Genomic DNA, 22,198 nt, shown 5'->3' on the forward strand with positions numbered 1-22,198 from the left:
ATGCACAATGTAGGCCTGCAAGGTCATGCACTTATCTTGAAAACAGGTGAATTTGTAGTAGTAGTAGATAGGTGACCTCATATAAAGCGGTTGCACGCCGCTTTTCAAAATGAGCTTTGCTGAATTTGATTGGCAGAATCACTGCAACATAATGAGACATGCTCATTTCATCATTTGGATACCTCCCCCCCCCCCCCTCCCCATCATTTGGATACCCTCCCTTCATTCAAATTTGCAATGGACAATAGGTGGGCTCTGAGAGCGGGATGATGGTAAAATTAGCATATGGGACAATTTTTTCCAATATTTTTTCTACAATATTGGGAGATACAATATGTACTTGTTTTCTAAATTAAAGGTTATTTATTACCTTCACTAGTTTGGGAAGTTATACTATCCCCAATTAATAGATCAATAGGTGTGGGCTCAGCACCTAGGACACCTTTGTCATTGAGAGCAGAGTTAGGAAACGTGAATCCTACTTGCATAGCATCCAATGGAATAGTGATGTCGGCTGGGTCTTTATAAAATGGATAAAAGTGACGGTACAGGTGCTACACCTGGTCAATAAGAGTTCTGCGCACTGTTATATTAGGGAATATCAAAAAAAAATTAAAGAGTAAAAGAACTGATAGCTCCCTTAATAATAAAAGTGACCTACCGGTAACCACTTCCCAATGTCTCCGGTGTAAAGCCAACCGTCCTGATCTAAGGCTTCCACTGTCTTTTCTTTATCTTTAAGGTAGCCTTTAAAAACATTGGGTCCTTTTACGCATATCTGAAATAAAGGACGCACACTGACTCATTGCCCAGTTGTTCATGTTTAATTTTGTAAGGAAACTTATTTGTTTAGTCTGTCAAAATAGCAGGTTAAAGTCAAAAAGTAGAAAAAGAAGAAAAGGGCAAAAAAGTTAAAATAAACTCAAAACTCAGAGGAGATGGCAACTAGCACTGTCAAGTCATGTAGCCCGGAAGACAAATCAATGATGGTCTTGGATGTTAATGAAGAAACATTTGGGGCTGATTCTGAGTTGGGAGGAAAGGAAAAAAAAAAAAAGTAAGTTTGCAACCAGACAAACTGTTGAATTCAAGGGGTGCAATTATTTATTCATTTATTTATGTTTTTGCATGCAGGGTAAATACTGGCTGCTTCTGCGTGCAGCCCACACTTGCTACACAGCTTTATTTGTAAACTGCAATTTAGATTTGAGTTTGCGCACGCCAATCCCAAATGTAATCTCTGCACATCTTACATGTGCTCCACCTGCAGTGCAGCAGCAACACGGTTTGTCCTGGTGTGAAGTTACTTGTTTTGTTTTTTTTGGCTTTGCTCCCAACTGTTTTTCTAGAATGGCTTTTGATTAAAGCCCTCCACAACAAGCGTTATGGGACAAAAAGGTTCCTATATATGCTGTGATTCTGACACTGTAATTCAAGACCAAATTTTTACATTAAAAAATCATCTTCTATGGGGCAGAAACAAGCACTATCTTACAATTTAGAAAAACGTGTATAGACCAATGTGTTCAATGCTCAGGTTAAGAAGCTATTTGTGTCTATGTATGGGCTCCATTAGCCTGTGTACAGTAAGACACAGCAAGAGAAAGTGAGATACAGTAAGCGGTGTCCAGCAGTAATATGCTCTGACCAATGCAAAAATGTCACTATAAGTGGATACATTTACTGTATGACACATTTGGGATATTTATGACAACTGTTCCACCTTTAGTTGTGTACTTAATATTTATTTGCCCGTAGCAACCAATCAGATGCTCCCATTTTTGTAGGGCAGGTATAAAATAACATTATCTGTTTGTGATGGCCTAACACTAAGGGCCTGTTTCAGAGGTGGGTGCGGTGTCGATGTTTGTGCAGCTGAGCAATTATTTGCTACTGCGCATGCGCAAAAAGACACAAACCCCTACGGTGCATGCGTACCACTGAGTGTATTCAGAGATTGCGGTTACCTATAAGATCTCACTCATTTGAGATGATGGCGGAAAGGAATGAGCGTTCCTGGGAGGGGGCCTGAAAGGAACGCAAATAAAAGGCTATCGCAGGGGCATGTCATGGTAGTGTCACAAAGCGGCTGCGTTCTCAAATGCAGAGCCGCAGCCACAGAAGCCATCTATAGAAAAGTTTAGAAGGAGACACTGCGCCAGCTATAGGGCATCGTAAGTATCAATGGTCATCGCAATGGGGTGCCGATGATGGAGTGTTTGATCCACTGGCGGATTTCCACTGACTACGGTCATTGAAAGTGGGGAGCTTGCAATCTCTGGAATATGCAATTACAGAAGGAGATGGCAGAAACTAGTATTTACATATTTCGCATCAGCGAATCCAAAGGAAATCGAAGCCACACATGCATTACCATCCACCACTGATTCAGGCCCTAAGTGCATTGTTTATTGATTTCACAATTGTATGTCTTTATTAGATTCCCAGCCATTGAAATACTGAGTGAAATTTGATGCTGTGTGTCATGTACCTTTTGGCTAAGATCAGGCATAGTATATTTTGATTCTCTGGCCAGAGAGCTTAAGAAGCTTTGCTGAGTGTATCCTGCCAATGGATAACTCTGAGGTGTGGGAAAATGCACAGTAAAGTCAATCAATCATGGATGACACCAGGCAACTTTTTTGATTGAAAAAGATGAAGCAATTTAAAAATACCAGCTGAAAAGCTAGGGCCATACTCATGACACAAATGTATATTGTCAAGGATGATAACTATGGCACTTATTTCTAATTTGGCAAGGCTCCATTTCTTTTTTGCTGTCATGGACATTTGATGGGTTGAACATTTTGGATATCGCCTCTCTAAACTGTTTAGAGGTTATACTTTACGGGTAGTGGAAGATCTGCTCCAGGCAATAAGCTGTGACTGAATCAATGGAATATATAAAAATCACTGTTCTTGGAGTAGTCATAAGGAGCGTGTGAACAAAGGGAGGGCACAAAGACCTGTGACCGGGCATTTGGTGTAGAAAGGCCACACTACCTTTTGAGAAATGGTCAAATGTTCTGAACCCCAGAAAAACTTCTTTACTTAAAAAAAAATGGATAAAAGCACCTTGGGTATTTACTAAATTACGTTTATTTTTATTATGTAATAATTAGAATAAGATCCTTTTCTATTTTAAGCAAATTAACCTGACAACATATAAAGGTTTATCAAAATGTAGACATATAATATATCAATGGCACTTAGGACTGGATGAAGTTTCTTTATCTTTCTACAGTTACGTAAAGTCTCAGAATGATGAAACTGCAAGGTATTTGTGTATATATAAAAAAGAACAATTTTAGCCACTCATAAGTATGTATTGAAACAAATAAAAATGCTTAAAGCGTCAGAAGCTTTTACATACCTCCCCTTCTCCTTTAGAAGCAAAATAGTTCATCTCCTCCACATTGACTAGCTTGATATAATTACACGGTAGTGGTGCACCAACATGTCCTGTGAATAACATGGATGTTCTGCACTGTATTAGATACAAATATTATATACATGCACAGTATAATTCATGTAACTGACAGTGTTGTATTTTCTACAGCAAAATATCACTTGGGTAAGTCTTGTATGAACCAAACAGTGGTCTTTTGTTCTCAGACTGTAGCAGATTACAAGAGTGGCACCCAATTGCAATACTAGATACACACCTGAACGATTTCACTCACAATCCAACAAACTTTTGCGATTTTCAGAAGGACTAAATAGTATTGAGAACATCAGATTGTGAGTGCACACACTAGTGATTTATCGTTCCAATCCGAATTGTCCTAACATCATCACAAAGGTCGTTTTTAAGAAATGTCAGATTATTTGAAATTCATAGAAACTACAAAATGTGCACAATATCGGCTCATCATTTTGGAGAAATACGTGCAGCAGGTCAGATCAAATCATCTGATCCGACTGACTTTGGAGCGATAATTGGCTCCAGGTGCGGCGTACGCACTCAGATTATCAGACCAAACAGCTGACAGAGGGCTGAGCAGCCCGATTATTACATAAGGAAAACATAAGGAAAAGCAGGGTGGCCAGTGTACAGGTAGAAGGTCAGCAAAATCAAATTAATAATGTTTATAGTTCTAATGGAGAGTGAAACATCACTTGGCTAGGCTGACTGGTTTACACTATTACACTACAGGAATAATAGGTGGTGCACATGAAGTTGGCTAGCTAGTGTGACGCTGAACTACCCCAAAAGCATTATGGATAATGGAGCCTTAAAGTAGACTTACAAAAACACTTGGATGGTATCTGCCTTTTTATTCTTAGACCCTGGTTGATAGGCGAAGATCAGAAGTAGGTGCCCTAAGATTAGCAAGATTTAAAATGTCTGACATCTTGATTGTATTCCTGTACCTTGAGATCCATAAAAATTGATACAAGAAACTTGGCTGATTCCTATCAATGTTTTCATTCTTCTAAGACCCATTTCTTTGACTTTTTTAGACTTTACTATTTGCATTTTCAGTACCATCATTTTTCTTGCAGCAATGAATGTCATAAAATGCCCAATTACAACAGAGACATTTTCCTATACCAGGAAAAGTAACTCTTGGCCTGATTCAGATTTCCAAATAGAGTAGGACATAGCAAGTATGGTAAAACCATGCTGCACTGCAGGTGGGGCAGATGTAAAATATTCAGAGAGATTTAGATTTGGGAGGGGTGATTCCAAACTGAAATCTAAATTGCAGTGTAATAATAATGCTGTCCAGCATTTGTGAGCTACATGCAAAAGCAACCAGTATTTACCCTGCATCTTATGTGTGTAGGTATTCCTGTGTCTGGGTATTCATGTGTAGGTATTCGTGTGTAGGTACTCGTGTGTCTGGTTATTCGTGTGTAGGTACTCCTGTGTGTCAGTACTCGTGTGTAGGTATTCATGTGTAGGTACTCGTGAGTGTCGGTACTCGTGTGTAGGTACTCATGTGTGTCAGTACTAGTGTGTAGGTACTCGTGTGTGTGTGTGTCGGTACTCGTGTGTGTCGATATTCGTGTGTAGGTACTTATGTGTGTAGGTATTCGTGTCTGGATATTTGTGTGGAGGTACTCATGTGTGTCTGTACTCGTGTGTCTGGTTAGTCGTATGTCGGTACTCGTGTGTAGATATTCGTGCTTAGGTACTCATGTGTGTCAGTACTCGTGTGTAGATACTCATATGTAGGTATTCATATGTAGGTACTCGTGTGTCTGGGTATTCATATGTAGGTACTAGTGTGTATCGGTACTCGTGTGTAGGTACTAGTGTGTAAATATTTGTAGGTACTAGTGTGTAGGTATTCGTGTGTAGATTTTCGTGTGTAAGTATTCGTGTGTCTGTACTAGTGTGTAGGTATTCGTGTTTAGGTACTCATGTGTGTCGGTACTCGCGTGTGTGTCGGCACTCATGTGTAGGTACTAGTGTGTAGGTACTCATGTGTGTCGGTACTCGTGTTTAGGTACTCGTGTGTGTCGGCACTCATGTGTAGGTACTAGTGTGTAGATCTTCATGTGTAAGTATTTGTGTGTAGGTTCTTGTATTTATCAGGTCTTCTGCAGTCTCCCCAGGGAGGATTGCAGGCAGCAAAAGAAGATGTAAGTAAATAATAACAATAGTGAAATAAGCCAGCTCAGTTACAGATCACAAACTGTAAAGAAAGTTAATGGTAAAAGTAAAAGATCAGCAATTAAGAATAAATAATGCTAATAGCTCTAATTAAGTAACAAGGACAGTACTGTACATCGAACAATAAATAAGTTGTGTTCATGCCAATATAATCCTTTGATTTGGTTTTTGCTGGCAAAAGGAGAAAGGTCCCCAAGGCACTTATCTACATTCTTCAGCACTTTTGGATAGACACTATTTACATGTGAGTTCATTTTTTATACAATTCTTTTACAGCTTTGCCTTAATCAATCAATGCATGCTGCAGACCGCACACACTTAATCACATGACCGTGCATTATTTCCCAACGACCGAACACTTCCCAGCATGACCACACACCTGAACTACTTCTCACTACTTGAGAGAATACTCAAAGCATTTAATCAATGCCTCACTCTGACAGAAATGCACAATTTAAAAAAAATGGCAGAATTATCACATACCTCAAGGGACCTGACATCAACCCTCACCACAGATGACTGGTACAATGATGATCTCGTCAAAGAACTTGAAAAAGACTTACCTTCAGAATCCGGCACAGCAAACAGTTAGTAGACATGCCAGCCTTGACCCTGAAGAAGCATTAAGCACTTCCTGCCAGTACAATTAACTGTTCAACACATGTTTTCTTTCCAAAATGAACCACTCTTAAAGTGACAGTCATTAATGTTCAACTGTTGCACAGCCTATTCTGAATGTTCAACTGTTATTTACTGTTTATCCAGTTAAATGATTATTCATTAAAAATAAATTCCAATTAAACAGCCTAGTATTAACTATTTTTTCCTCCTATTCTGTATCTGCTTCACCCTACATCATCTCAATGTAGAACAATTTAATCACACCAGGGGTCTTTTTATAAGATAGATGTACCACACTCGGGAGTGCCGTCACACTGTGATACAGGGCCGGACTGGGACTAAAAATAGGCCCTGGCATTTTAAAACACACAGGCCCACCTCAGCGACAGCATCTGGTTCCTGGCACAGACCCATCCCTTTACTATTCCAGACTCCTCCCACTGCTTAGTCTATGCTCTTACACATATAAGTAATATTAGAACAACATAAAAGTGTACAACATTCTCTGCATTAAAATACACACAAAAGAGTGCATCCTGCAGGGGATTTAATCATGTGCCATAGTCAGACATTTGGTATTTGGTTGGCTCTGTTAGGTAAAGCTGGTACTTCATTGGTGTAGATCACACCCAAAGAAAAGGGAAGGCATTTTCCCAATTGACCAAGCACTAGCTTAGCAGTTGTAGAGTATTAGATAGTGATCACTGTAGTATTTTTTTAGGGTAGGGGTGCTGAACACAGAGGACACATTTGTGCACACCAAAGCAGAGCTGTTACTACAGATTTTGGTGCCCCCCTCCATAATAGAAGCACGGATGCTGCCCGCCGAAGACGAGCGCTGAAAAGAACCCAGGTGTGGACTCGCTGGGAATGGGCATGACCACACAATAGCACCCCCATTCAAATTATGCCACACAGTAGTGCCCCTTCATCACATTACACCACACAGTAGTGCCCCTCATTCACGGTACATCACACAGTAATGCCCCTTACGCCATACTATGCCCCACACAGTAATGCCCCTGTTACATTCTAGGAACGCCACTGAAATGGCATCTCTGCGTGTCTAAATTCGTTCTCCATCTCCCGGGACACATGTGCAGTGCATCTCTGATGCATACGCAGGCAGAAGATATCATCCATTTGTGTGCGGTATGGACATAGCACTCACCTCTGAATCAGACCCACTGACTTTTGGTTAATTCTGTCTCAGGAATATATACTAATAGTGAGAAAGTACATTACATACAACAACAATGTGCTAATAATACAGACTACCTTATATATCTGACATAGTTAGAGCTACACTGGATTACTATACTGAAAATAAGGCAGAAAATAGACAAAGATGTACATCATAATGCGTTGAATAAAATATTTATTATATAACGTTACTAATGTCAGCCTAGTTAGCGTTCCCGCCAGGCTGTTTCAGCGGGGCGCGGCGCCCTGCCCTCCTTCTGGAGGGCAAAAAGCACCCTGCCCTCCAGGAGGAGGGCAAAAAGCGCCCTGCCTTCACAGCCTGCGGGAGCCGTTCTCACCCGCGGGTCGCAGTATCCTGCGGGTGGAGAAACATGCGGTGACCAGGTCACCGCCGGAGAATAGACGCCGGGCGCATGCGCCCGGCATCTATTCTCCCTGTCTGCAGGGCTTGGGGGCTGCCCGGCGTGTCCGTAAGTGCCGGGCACGCCCCCAAGAGTGATGAAAAGGGGACACGTCTTATAGACACGCCCCCTTTTCCGATGACCACGCCCCCTTCTCGGTCGCGCGCGCGCCCTCTCTAGCTCCGGCGCCCTGCCTCCCGCCGGTGCATGTGATGAATGATGCATTCCAGCGATAGGAATGTATCTTGCAATGCGATCATGAACGGTAATGTCATGCCCAGATTACATTGCAATGGAGATAATAAATGGAACCCCAAATAAAGTCAAAAGTGGATCTGGAAATTAAAGTGGCCCTGGAAAAATTTCCTGAAGGTGCTCCATGTAGACAAGACAAAATCAACTGTAGGTGGGGCCCAACAAAAAACGTTAGTGGGACTAGCAAATTGTTACCCTAGCAACATTACAAGATGTCAATCATCCCAACAATAGCTTTAAACTACATATGTGGTCAAACACTTCCGATAATCAACAAAAACAACGTCTTAGATAAGTCACTAATGGCAATATATATATATATATATAACAGTAAGATAGTTCTCTAATAGACATGCATCCAAAAATTATGAGTCCTAAAAGCCCTCTATGCCAAATATATCACATCCTTGCCACTCTTAAGTACCCATTACAAGAGCACAGAAATAAAAATAAACACTCTAAACAATACACATCACATATCAATTAAAAATGTTCACATAGAAGATTTATAAAATTTACACTTAATATATGATAACATACCGGAATACCTGGATACTTTATATCCAAAATGTCATTAGATTATTTATATTCCGGTAATATGCAAAACAAAGGGTGTAGGTAAAAGCCAGATCCATGCAAACTATATTGAAAAACCTGATCCAGAGGAAGCATTGAAAAGTGATGTCAGTGGAGAGATTCTGGCTCTGTTTGAGCCGAAATCTCTCTGGGGCTTGCGGACACGAGACCCTACCACAAGGGTCTCGTCGCAAGCCCGATGGTCGCGATGGTCTTGACCATCGCGACCATCATCATGGCTGCTCGCAATAGCTGTGGGTGGTCACTCACAGCTATGCGAGCGGCCAGGAGGCCATTCTAAAAAAAAAATAAAGACCCGACCCTGATTCAGAGCGAGCGCTCTGTCAGAGCGACCGGGTCTGAATCAGGGCCTAATTTCCAACACGTGCACACCCAGAAAACCTGGATCCATACTAAATATAAAGATGGTTCCATACTGAGGACCTGATTCTGAGCCACACACTATGCCGATAAGAATGCAAATGTTTTTTCATGACCGCGCACGTGTCCTGATTGTCTTCCCACAGAGACATAGTATAGGTTTGTACACAGGGTGACAGAATTATATTAAGCATTCGTGTGCAGTGACTGGGAAATAACACGGGCGTGGCAAATCCAACACGTGCAGATGTTGCGTCTTATAGGAGTGTCGCTGGAAGCGGCTACGTACAGAGACTCAGCAGCTTACATAGGAGGCCTTACTCAGATGAGCAGCTTACATAGGAGGCCTTACTCAGATGAGCAGCTTACATAGGAGGCCTTACTCAGATGAGCAGCTTACATAGGAGGCCTTACTCAGATGGAGAAACTGCACCTGCCGTAGGTAATGTAGCAACTTCAGATGCTGCAAGTGGGTGTCTCAGTCCTTGTAAATTTGGGCGCATGCTTGTACACCAGGAAAGAGATTTTTAGCAGCATAAAGATGCAGACATAATTGCAGCAAATGATACAAGAACACCAGCATCTGTGTCAGTTTCAGGGAATGGGAATGTTTAGCCGCCGGTTCAAATTCCGACAGCGGATGCCTGACAGGAGGAGATCCCAACTGGGGCAGGTAAGTATCCTAACTCTCCCCTGTCCTCCTCCTTAACCCTCCGTTAGTAGTGCCTAACCCTCCCCCTAGTGCCTAAGCCTAACCTCCCCCCCAGGGGTGCCTAAACCTAACCCCCCCTCCCAACACCCTAAACCTAACCCTCCCAGGGGGGTGCCTAACCCTAACCCTCCCCCCTAGGGGTGCATAACCCTAATCTCCCAACCCCCAAACCTAACCCTAACCATGCTAGAGTTCCAAATTCTAACCCTCCCCCCCTGTGGCTAACGCTAAGGGCGCCCCAGACTTACCTTCGTTCGGGCTGGCGTCCTCTGCGTTCTGGCATCGGGATTAACATAGGCGTCGGTATTTCGATGCCTATGTTAAATCCCTTGACGGGATTCCGCTGTCAGGATTGAGACCGTTGGCCATGCGGCCGCCGATCTCATAACTACATCCCAGTTTCAGAATCAGGCCCTAAATATATAGAAAAAGATGGATCTATACTAAATTCATAGTAATTCCTCTGTTTCTCCTCCTCTATTTCCTCTTCTAATTCCATCTCTCACTTACCGTTCTCTCATCCCCATATCTCTCCCCATCACTATTTCTCTTTCTTCCTCTGATATTCCTCACCCTCTGTCTCTGATCCCGCTTCTATGCCTCTTCTATCCCTTGTCTTGCTCCTTTCCCCCTCTCACTCTCCTGTCTTTCTATGTCCAAGTCTTTGTTCCCATCTTTCTTATTCGTTTTGTGTGATGGAGAAAACTGAGGTGATTGTGTTACTTGCACTGGGCGTTTTGTGTGATGGAGAAAACTGATGGTGCTTGTGTTACTATACAATTATCTGGCCAATCCACTTAATATCAACTGATCAGCCAGATAATTGTACAGTGTTTGCAAGCAACCGATCAATAAATATAGAATGGTCAGACATGCCAGTGGAGTTGTTACGGGGAGGGTGAGGGTTGGGACACTGGGGATTACAGGGAGGCTAAGGATGGGGACACTGAGGGGGGTTACAGGGAGGCTGAGGATGGGGACACTGAGGGGGGTTATTGGGAGGCTGAGGACGAGGACACTAAGGGGGGTCACAGGGAGGGTGAGGGTGGGGACACTGAGGGGGATTACAGGGAGGCTGAGGATGGGGACACTGAGTGGGGTTACAGGGAGGGTGAGGACACTGATTGGGGATTACAGGGATGTGAGGGTGGGGACACTGGAGATTGAGGATGGGGACACTAAGGGGAGTTACAGAGAGGCTGAGGACGGGGACACTGAGGGGTGGTTACAGGGAGGCTGAGGACGGGGACACTGAAGAAAGTTACAGGGAGGCCGAGGACAGGGACACTGAGGGGGGTTACTGGGAGACTGAGGATGGGGACACTGAGGGGGTTACAGGGAGGCTGAAGATGGGGACACAGAGGGGTTACAGAGAAGCTGAGGATGGGGATACTAAGAGTGGTTAGAAGGAGGCTGAAGATGGGGACACTGATTGGGGGTTACAAGGAGGGTGAGGGTGGGGACACTGAGGGGGGTTACAGGGAGGGTGAGGGTGGGGACACTGGGGGTTACAGGGAGGGTGAGGGTGGGGACACTGAGGGGGGTTACAGGGAGGGTGAGGGTGGGGACATGGGGTTACAGGGAGGGTGAGAGTGGGGACACTGATTGGGGGTTACAGGGAGGCTGAGAGCGGGGACACTGATTGGGGATTACAGGGAGGGAGAGGGTGGGGCCACTGGGGATTACAAGGAGGTGAGGGTGGGGACACTGGGGGTTACTGGGAGGCTGAGGACGGGGACACTGAGGGGAGTTACAGAGAGGCTGAGGATGGGGACACTGTGGGGTGGTTACAGAGAGGCTGAGGACGGGGACACTGAGGGGTGTTATAGGGAGGGTGAGGGTGGGGACACCAATTGGGGTTACAGGGATTGTGAGGGTGGGGACACTGATTGGAGGTTACAGGGAGTGTTAGGGCTGGGACACTGAGGGAGGTTACAGGGTGGGTGAGGGTGGGGACACTGATTGGGGATTACAGGGAGGGTGAGGGTGGGGACACTGGGGGTTATTGGGAGGCTGAGGACGGGGACACTGATGGGAGTTACAGAGAGGCTGAGGATGGGGACACTGTGGGGGTTACAGGGAGGGTGAGGGTAGGGACACTGATTGGGGATACAGGGATGGTGAGGGTGGGGACACTGATAGGGGATTATAGGGAGCGTGAGAGTGGGGACACTAATTGGGGGTTACAGGGAGGGTGAGGGTGGGGACACTGATTGGAGGTTACAGGGAGTGTTAGGGCTGGGACACTGAGGGGGGTTACAGGGTGGGTGAGGGTGGGGACACTGAGGATTACAGGGAGGGTGGGGACACTGGGGATTATTGGGAGGCTGAGGACGGGGACACTGTGGGGTGGTTACAGAGAGGCTGAGGACAGGGACACTGAGGGGTGTTACAGGGAGGGTGAGAGTGGGGACACTAATTGGGGGTTACAGGGTGGGTGAGGGTGGGGACACTGATTGGAGGTTACAGGGAGTGTTAGGTCTAGGACACTGAGGGGGTTACAGGGAGGGTGAGGCTGGGGACACTGAGGGGGGTTACAAGGAGGGTGAGGGTGGGGACACTGGGGATTACAGGGAGGGTGAGAGTGGGGACACTAATTGGGGGTTATAGGGTGGTGACACTGAATGGGGGTTACAGGGAGGGTGAGGGCTGGGACACTGAGGGGGGTTACAGGGAGGGTGAGGATGGGGACACTAATTGGGGGTTACAGGGAGGGTGAGAGTGGGGACACTAATTGGGGGTTACAGGTTGGGTGAGGGTGGGGACACTGATTGGGGGTTACAGGGAGGGTGAGGGCTGAGACACTGAGGGGGGTTATGGGGAGGGTGAGGGTGGGAACACTAATTGGGGTTTACAGGGAGGATGAGGGTAGGGACACTGGTTGGGGGTTACAGGGTGGGTGAGGGTAGGGACACTGATTGGGGGTTACTGGGTGGGTGAGGGTGGGGACACTGAGGGGGGTTACGGGGAGGGTGGGAACACTCATTGGGGATTACAGGGAGGATGAGGGTAGGGACACTGATTGGGGGTTACAGGGTGGGTGAGGGTAGGGACACTGATTGGGGGTTACAGGGTGGGTGAGGGTGGGGACACTGATTGGAGGTTACAGGGAGTGTTAGGGCTGGGACACTGAAGGGGGTTACAGGAAGGGTGAGGGTGGGACACTGGTTGGGGGTTACAGGGAGGGTGAGGGTGGGACACTGATTGGGGGTTACAGGGAGGGTGAGGGTGGGACACTGATTGGGGGTTACAGGGAGGGTGAGGGTAGGGACACTGAGGGGGGTTACGGGGAGGGTGAGGGTGGGAACACTAATTGGGGGTTACAGGGAGGATGAGGGTAGGGACATTGATTGGGGGTTACAGGGTGGGTGAGGGTAGGGACACTGATTGGGGGTTACAGGGTGGGTGAGGGTGGGGACACTGATTGGAGGTTACAGGGAGTGTTAGGGCTGGGACACTGAAGGGGGTTACAGGAAGGGTGAGGGTGGGACACTGGTTGGGGGTTACAGGGAGGGTGAGGGTGGGACACTGATTGGGGGTTACAGGGAGGGTGAGGGTAGGGACACTGAGGGGGGTTACGGGAAGGGTGAGGGTGGGAACACTAATTGGGGTTACAGGGAGGATGAGGGTAGGGACACTGATTGGGGGTTACAGGGAGGGTGAGGGTGGGACACTGATTGGGGGTTACAGGGAGGGTGAGGGTGGGACACTGATACAGTGATTTTATATACATAACTGCCAGAGACCAGAACTCCCTGCACATATAAAGCTGTCGGGTAGATAGTAGCAGATTTAAAAGAAGAAAAACTGCACTCACTTACCTGACTTTTTGGTAGCTTTCTTCTCTTCAGAGTCCAGGACATGCAGCTGTCGCATTGGGTCTCCTCCCCTGCTCCTGCAACAGCGCGCTGCTGATCTTCCTCCGCACTTCTAGTTCTTCACACAAAGCCAGGGGGCGGGGGCCTCGGTCTGGGGTCTGATATGGCCACTGTCAGCAGGCCGCTGTAGCAGGAACATTTCCTATATAGCAGCAGCACAGATGATGGTAATCCTCTGTAGGGGGCGTGTTAGACCTCTGTTACTAGAGGTATCTCTGGCCCTCTAGTGTCTGCTGGCAGAATATGGCCAGTGAACACATTCAGTTGTGAATGTAAAACATTTGTCTTTCCTCAGGCGGCCATTTTGGGAAAGACATTTTCTATAGTATACATGCGAGCGTGCAGAGCAGACCGGCCCACCTGACCATCGGCTCTTCTAGCATATGCCAGAAGTGCCCGATGGCCAGTCCGGCCCTGCTGTGATATATGCACGCCTTAGGTGGTTGAACGCTCACCAAGGCATGCGTATATCAGAGCGCAACCACACACCCAAGAGTGGTATATCTATTACACACACACAAACATATATATATATATATATATATATATATATAGTCATGCAGGGGACTTGAACTCCCATCCTCATACCCCACAGTCAGAAACTCAGCAAATTAGCTATATGCTCATACATAGGCAGCCTTGTAATGCTAACTAAATGACGCTAATTGTAACTGTCAGTTAAAACCATTGGTGATGACAAACATGCCCAGCCTGAGTTCATTGTTGCCAGTGACTGAGCAATGTGTCCAGCTTTTTGGTTGGTGGCACTACATGACCATGTACTCAGCTCGAGTATTGTTTCCAGTGAGAAACATGCCCAAATGAAGAGTACTAGTGATGATGAGTTACTTATGAGTCCACCCAGAGTTTGTAAAATACCAATAGCTGTCATGAAGGTGAACCAACTGATAATATTATTCACTTTTATTTGTATGACAAATTATACGCATTCCCGTACAGAGAAAATAAACAAAACACTAAACATTAACAGAATATAAGATCTCAAATACAGTACACAGTGGAATACTGTAGCATAAATACCAAGCATTCATTTCCTGCCAGAGACTGAGTAGGACAGATGAGGCATGGGTAGAGCAACTCACTGACGCTAGCAGGACTCACAGATGGGAAATAAATCAGTACTCTGTTCCTGTACCCAAATAGTAATGAGCAAGCAAATCAGGGCTGAAGGGGAGCAGGAGATAAGGTAGAGGAAGACCTGGGTGTCCTAGGGAAGAGGAGGGCAATGCCCATAGGAGCTTACATACTAAGTGTGAAGCGAAGAACAGTTTCAGGGTAAATTGGGAAAGATATTGGTGGAGGATTGGAGGAAAATTGATTTAAGAGGAGGACTGGTGCACTTTAATAAAAAGGTATGATTTAAGACTGGGGATTATCCTATTACCTGTGGTAATTTGCCACACAGAATATATGGGCTTTTATCGGGATAAAAGGCCGACGCTGATTATCGGGCTAATTAAATTATTACCATTTCTCGCCCCGAAAATACATAGGATCAGCAAAAAGCTGCGGACCTATGTAATTTTGCGGCAGTGATAGCCGAAAAAAACCTTACTTGTCTGAGATTTGGTTTCACCTGCCCAAGGCAGGCGAAAGAAAACCCCCTGTTAAGTGCCGGCATCTGTGTGAGAGGAGGTCACCATGGTGAAGGAGAGGCGTTGGTCAGAGGAAGAGTGGAGAGGACGAGACGCAGTGCGGATAGCGATGAAATTGAAAATGTAATAGAGGAGCAGTGGTTTACGGCTTTGTAGGTTGAGGAGTTTGAACTGGATTCTGAGTGCGATACGGAGCCAGTGAAGCATGTATCAGAGAGGAATGAAGATGCCTAATGCCACATAGACACACTTTTTTTATCTGACAGTTTTAATAATACAAGTTAATTTCTAAAATATCAACAAAATTATGTGTTATGCAGGATTTCTCTGTGTGTGGTTATGCCAAAAATGTAGGGTCGTGTTTGAAACCCTATGAACACCCGTGATACATTTAAAAAAAAAAAGTCTACCTGATGTCCAGTCCCCAGGTGTGGTAAAAGTGCAACCAGCGGTACATTCTGTCTGTCCGTAGCCTTCATACACCTATGGAAGACATGTTTCTATTAACGTTTTATTTAGTACTAAGCCCCACATATAAATATAAATATATATATATGGAATTGAGAGCAAGAAAGAAGGGGTGCGACATAGTGCATGAAACTGTAAAACAGATTTTATTGCAGACAGCGGATATAAAACTCGATCAATGAATATGCGTACCACAATCAGCGGTCAGATACCACCGCAAGTAATAAAAATGAAGAAGCCTGAATATCATCCGAACGTCTCCGGGGACTCCGTCGGCTATTCGACAAGTAATGGAAAGCAACGCCAAACCACGGCCCAACGCGTTTCGTCATCGACTTCGTCAGGAGGCTGGTTTGGCGTGAATAACTATCATCCCATCTACTTCCACAAGTGTTTTATAATTAGATACTTAAACTAATCAGTATTGGAAACACTATAGGGAAATAGTAGCAGATGTTACAATGTGGGTACTTTAAATCCTAATGCATACATTGCACATTGCATAACATTTATAATTAAACATAATAAATTAAAAAGCCAGCATTTAAATAAATGCAAAAAATACAAAAAATAAATTGTAAACATAATGAAATACTTTTGCTTAAAAATACAAACATAATAGTACAATAAATATGTGCAAAATGCATGAGATAAAATTCATGAGTTAAAATTAAAATAAGAAATACTGGGATATAAAGGAATATGGAATAAAAAATAAGAGATAAACAGCAAAAGATAAGCAATAGATCTACAACAGCAGGCCAATTAATCGCTTAAAAAAGGTGTGATATCATATCCCTCATTTAACCCATTAGGTTGCAAAGTATTCAAAATTATAATCCAAAAGGATTCTCTCTTTGCCAATAAATTATCTCTATTGCCTCCTTTTATATCAATCAACACATGTTCTAATCCCATAAATCTCAAAGTAGTGGGGTTACTACCATGACACTTTTTAAAATGTCTGGGGACACTATGATTATCCTCACCATTTTTTATATTCCGCAGGTGTTCTAAAATTCTGACTTTCAGCACCCTTTTTGTTTTTCCTACATACATTTTACCGCAGCCACGAACCAATAGATATATAACATAAGTGGTGATAAAACCGGATCCATTTTTATCATCAATTACGCTTGATAAGCCTGAAATTGTATTTAGAAGAGCCCGCACTTTAACCACTTAACTGACGAATTCTCTCTCCAAAAACCGCTCCGAAATTGTCGTTTTTTTTTATGATTGAATTAGGTCAGGAACAGCTTTGTAAAACTTATCCAACACGATTTTCTAAAAAAAAAAAAAAATTTTTAAGCGCTGTATACCATAAAAATGGCAATTTTTATGCTATATAGTACAGTTGGCCATCGATAGAAACATCGATTGTGACCACAGCTACCGATGCTTCCTTAACATCGGTTGGGGGCTGCCATCTATATACGTGTGTATATATATATATATATATATACATGCATATATATATATATATACGTGCATATATATATGTATATATATATATATATACACACATATATATATATAGATATACACACACACACATATATAGATATATATATATATATACACACACATCTGTGTGTATATATATATATATATATATATATACACAGATATATATATATATACACACAGATAGATATATATATCTGTGTATATATATATATACATATATATATATCTGTGTGTATATATATATATATATATATATATATGTATATCTGTATATAATATATATATATATATATATGTATATTATGGGCAGTGCTTTTATTTATGGGGTGGGGTTATCGTCAGTGGGGAGAGGCTGCTGATAGAGGGGGTGGAGTGAGGGAAGGACAGCGCTGATAGCGCTACCTTCCCTGCCCGGCGGCTGCTGCTAGCCGGAGTTGGAGGGAGAGAAGGACAGCGCTGTCTTCTCTACCCTGTCCTCTCGGCAGCCGCCAAGGGGGGGTGGGTTCGCCGGTGCTGGGCTGGCCGATCACTGGAGTGATCGGCCCACGGGGAGGGGCAAAGTGTGCAGAGGGACCAGGAGGTCCCTCTGTGATTGGCGGCTGCTAGAAAATGATTTTCCAGCAGCCGCCCATAGAGCTTTTCTGACTGGTCGTATCAGATACGACCATGTCAGGGAAAGCCCAGTCTGGTATGGTCGTATCTGATACGACCATGCCAGGCAAGTGGTTAAAAACAGCCCTGTCACCCAGCCTATTACCATTGTTAAATGAAGGAAAATTAGAGAAATCCTGTCAGTTTATGAGACTGCAGGCTTCTATACATGTGGCAGGTGTAAAGTCTGCCCTCATGGTTTGAACAAGGCAAAATTTTTTACCAGCAGTACAGGGAAAGAATTCAAGGTCAAACATATTATAAATTGTTTGACCACTTATGTTATATGTTTATTGGTTTGTGGCTGCGGTAAAATGTATGTAGGAAAAACAAAAAGGGTGCAGAAAGCTCACTGGGGCTTGCGGGAACGAGACCCTACCACAAGGGTCTCATCGCAAGCCCGATGATCGCGACCATCACCTGGCCACACGCAAAAGCTGTAGGTGATCACCCACAGCTTAGCGAGTGGCCAGGAGGCCGGCTCCAATAAAAAAAAAAAATGCCCTGATTCAGAGCAAGCGATCTGAAAGAGCGTCCGGCTCTGAATCAGGGCCTAGGTCTTTAACGAGTTCTGTTCATTTGGCTGGCTGAAATATGAGGCATCAGACATACCGTATTTTCACTATTGTTGCTGCATAAAATTTAGAGGGATTTTACACAGATCTCTTATTTAAGGTAATACGGACTAGATTTAGAAGTGACTGCACTTGTGTGACCTAGTTTTGAAACACGTTGCTAGAACATTTCTTCATAACAATAAGATTAGACTCAGGGAAACACTGTGGAAATGATGCACAAGGACCAATGAGTCAACATTTCTTGCTTTGATAAGTGTGATGCAAATTAGACTCATGGGAGCAAAACTAATCCATACTGACACCTGAATAATGTACCTTAGTGTCCTGGAAAATTGCAGTAACTCATTCATTTCCAGGGGATGTACTAGAAGCAAAACATGTGGAACTATAATCCTACTAATGAATCAGGTTCAATAACGTATAATATATTGATGTCAATGTTGGCTGTCTTATGTTATAATAGTCTTTATATGTGATTAAATCATTTTTATTGTTTATTGTAATAAATGTATATAAAACATGTTTAGCACTCATGTTGTGAAGGTATTTACAGCAGATCATTGGCCTATACAGTATTGCTTATGAACTGTTTACCCAGCAATCTAGGAATTATGTTAATACATTGACAAATGTGATTTATGTGCGGATGAACAACTGTGTGTCTCAGCAAGTGTCTATTTTTGCATATACTTGTGGGTTTGTTACTGTGAATTTAGGTCACTGTTGTGTTATTGTTTGTTCAGGCTGTAATTTATTTTTAAGCCAGCTGTATAGCTGCTGTCTGCTAGATTTACCTTTACCCTTCCTAAAGAGTACCAGAGACAAAACAGCAAGAGGGAAGATAACTCTATGATACAGTCTAAGAGTCGTATTCAATTAGTTTTGCACAGTTTTCCGCATGCTGGACTTTTCGCCGTCTTCGCAAATTTTCTGTGCGAAAAAGTATCGCGCACATCCCAGCGTATCCCCGTATTCAATTACAAAGCAGCAAAAATGGGCGCGGCGAAACTCAAACAGGCGAAAAGTCCTGTCGTTTTTGGGGAAATCAGCCTGACACCCCCCAAAAGATGCTCTGACATGGGGGTTCACTATGGGTACCCCCAATTAGACCTGCTGAAGGTATTTGAGGTCTTTGAATGGTCTCAATAGGTGCTATTTAGTGTCTGCCAGCAAGTGGTGAAGAATAGCATTTTGCAACTTTTTTGGAGAAAATAAGTAGTCCCATCAAATTTGGGGTACATGAAAATGGGTGCAAGCATATTTTAAAATGTGTAAAGTCAAGCATTAAATAGCGCCAAAAACGCACCTTCAGCAAGCACCTGCAATCAAAAATACACCTCCCCCATACTTGCAGACCCTCCCAAATGCTATTTCGCTAGTTTTTGTGCTTTTTTGGGGTGTCCTTGTGGGTTTTTTGACGCAGTTAGCGTCAAGGGAGTGTAAAAAGGGCTATGGGGGATTGCCGCAATTTTGCACCCCAAAACCCCAATGCTGCACTTTTTTCCACCGGGTGTTCATAGACGAAACTTTTTTGCCTATTGTTATTGATGCCGGCGAAAAGACGCTGAAATTGAATACGGGGATGAATTAAATTGGCAAATTTTCCGGCATTTTGAGCAGCTACAGACATCCGACGCGGGACTTCGGAGAGGTCAGTTTTAGATACTATGGGTGCAGGGTGTGCGGTGCACACGAGACCCCATTATAGATACGCCCCTGTTGAAATTTCTGAGGTGAAAAAATTAAAAGTGTTGGAAAATAGCTTTAAAGTAGTGGGTCTGGTTCTTAGGGGGGCTGTATGGATAGTATGTCTGTTTTAAACATTGCAGGAGGCTGCACCTGGTGTATTTTTTACACTTTGTAAAAGTGCACTTTTTTTACTCAAAAATATAGTTACACCCATTTTATTGTACCCCCAATTTAACGGCAGCATTTATTTGGCCCCAAAAAATGCTTTTTATCGTTTTTCCACTTTTATACAGATATGCATATACCAGCCATTTGACACAATTTAAGAATCCCAAATACTTTTATTACGGCCACTAATACTCTTTTAAAGTGATTTCCTATGTCAGTTAGTGGTCTATTTATCAAGCAGTGAAAATTGTGGAGAAGTGGACCAGTGGAGAAGTTGCCCATAGCAACCAATCAGCTCCTGCCTATTAATTTAAAAAACTGTACTTGATAAATGCTACTTCAAAGCTGATTGGTTGCTATGGGCAACTTCTCCACTGGTTCACTTCTGCACTTTTCACTGCTTTTCACTGCTTGATAAATAGACCCTAAGCCTTTTAAGGGGACACAGACAGATTTCCCCAAAATGTACAGTACTTTTCGCAGTTTACTCCACAAACAGTTTTCATGTGAATGTGTTTTTGCGTATGTTGTAATTGTAATAGGATAATGCGAAAAACGGGAGCGCACATAGACAAAAGATGCAAAAATATCACACCAAAACACACAAAGTGTGTGAAAACTTCACTGACGTTAGCTTTTTGCTTTATTGCATCTAACTGAATTCCCCATAAAGGTGTGATCTGTGGTGTACAGTTTACTAGTACTGCTAATATTTCTCAGTAATTAGGTAATGTTTGTGGGTTGGACCACTGGTAATGTGCCTTTGAGACGCTGACTAACACCTGAAACTGCATTAACTACAGGATGAATGATTTCCTCTGAGGTCATTCCCACCATTGGTTTCTAAGTTTTTGATATCCAGCATGACCGGTGTTAACAAAAGACTGTTCTGGTAAAGTTGCAATGCATGTACAGATGTGTCCACATACATCTTACCTCCGTGCACTACAAGTCACGTTAAACATAACACGTGAGCGGCGTGTGACTCGGTAGCGCTAAGCGTCTTTGTGCGACTTTTTACCTTGAAATGCACACAGAATACAGGCATGCCACATACTTGTGTGTCCTATCTGCATCACGCTACAGAGTCATGGCATAGTGCGACCGAAGGGCTGTTTAATGCGTAAAGAAGTAAGATGTATGTGGTGACATCTGTAATATATATATACTGTATATATGATATAAGCGCGTCACTAAAATGCTTATAAAGTAAATGTTAGTTTCCAGGTGTTTTTATCTATTTTACCTGCACATATATGTGAGCGAGCCATGAATGTTGGCTCATTGGAAAAGATGAAGAATTTAATTGATGTTTCCTTCTGTGTAACAAGGAATCTCAGGGGTAAATTTACTAAGTGGTGCTTTTCAAAATCACCACGTCTTTGGTGGTCTCCATGGGATTTAAAGAGACAATAAAATTAAATACTAAACCTTGCATGTTTTGTATTTAATATTACTGCAACTTTAGATCCAATGGTCAAAACCTCCAAAGACACTGGGACTTTGAAAAGCTCTGCTTAATAAATCCAGGGGGAGATGTATGATGCGGCCGGCTCCAGATCATGGTGAAGTATTTCCTCTTAATGGCTGCATGTATTAAAAGTAGGGGTGAGCGGGTTCGGATTTCTGAAATCCGAACCCCCCCGAGCCCCCCCGATCCGAGTCCGATCCGAGTCAGGCTCGACTTTTCCCGCCTGACTCGGATTCTGAAATCGAGGCAAAACGTCATCTTCCCGCCTTCCGAGTCTCGCGGGTTTTGGATCCTATATAAGGTACCCACGTCGGCGCCATTTTCTCACTCGGCTGTGGACAGTGAAGAGGGAGGGTGGGAGTTAGGGCTGTGTAGTGTAGTGTAGTGTAGTGCTGCTGTTGTCCACTACTTCAAAGTCCATAGGGGCTGGCTGTGTT

At 43.7% G+C, this 22,198-nt stretch overlaps 1 protein-coding gene across 3 annotated transcripts in view; it reads right to left on the minus strand.

Annotated features, from left to right (window-relative positions):
- The window catches only part of ACSL6 (acyl-CoA synthetase long chain family member 6), a 247,181-nt gene that overhangs the window by 13,359 nt on the left and 211,624 nt on the right, over window positions 1-22,198 (minus strand). For all 3 annotated transcript variants that reach the window (XM_088446003.1, XM_088446002.1, XM_088446001.1), the window contains 3 exons: window positions 15,677-15,749; window positions 3,374-3,462; window positions 662-778 (listed from right to left, as the gene is read on the minus strand). In XM_088446003.1, the coding sequence (XP_088302129.1) occupies window positions 662-778; window positions 3,374-3,462; window positions 15,677-15,749 (279 nt within the window). The remainder of the gene's footprint in view (window positions 1-661; window positions 779-3,373; window positions 3,463-15,676; window positions 15,750-22,198) is intronic.

The sequence above is a fragment of the Taudactylus pleione genome, unplaced genomic scaffold (assembly GCF_031769625.1).
Source record: "Taudactylus pleione unplaced genomic scaffold, aTauple2 ptg000392l, whole genome shotgun sequence".
NCBI lineage: Eukaryota > Metazoa > Chordata > Amphibia > Anura > Myobatrachidae > Taudactylus > Taudactylus pleione.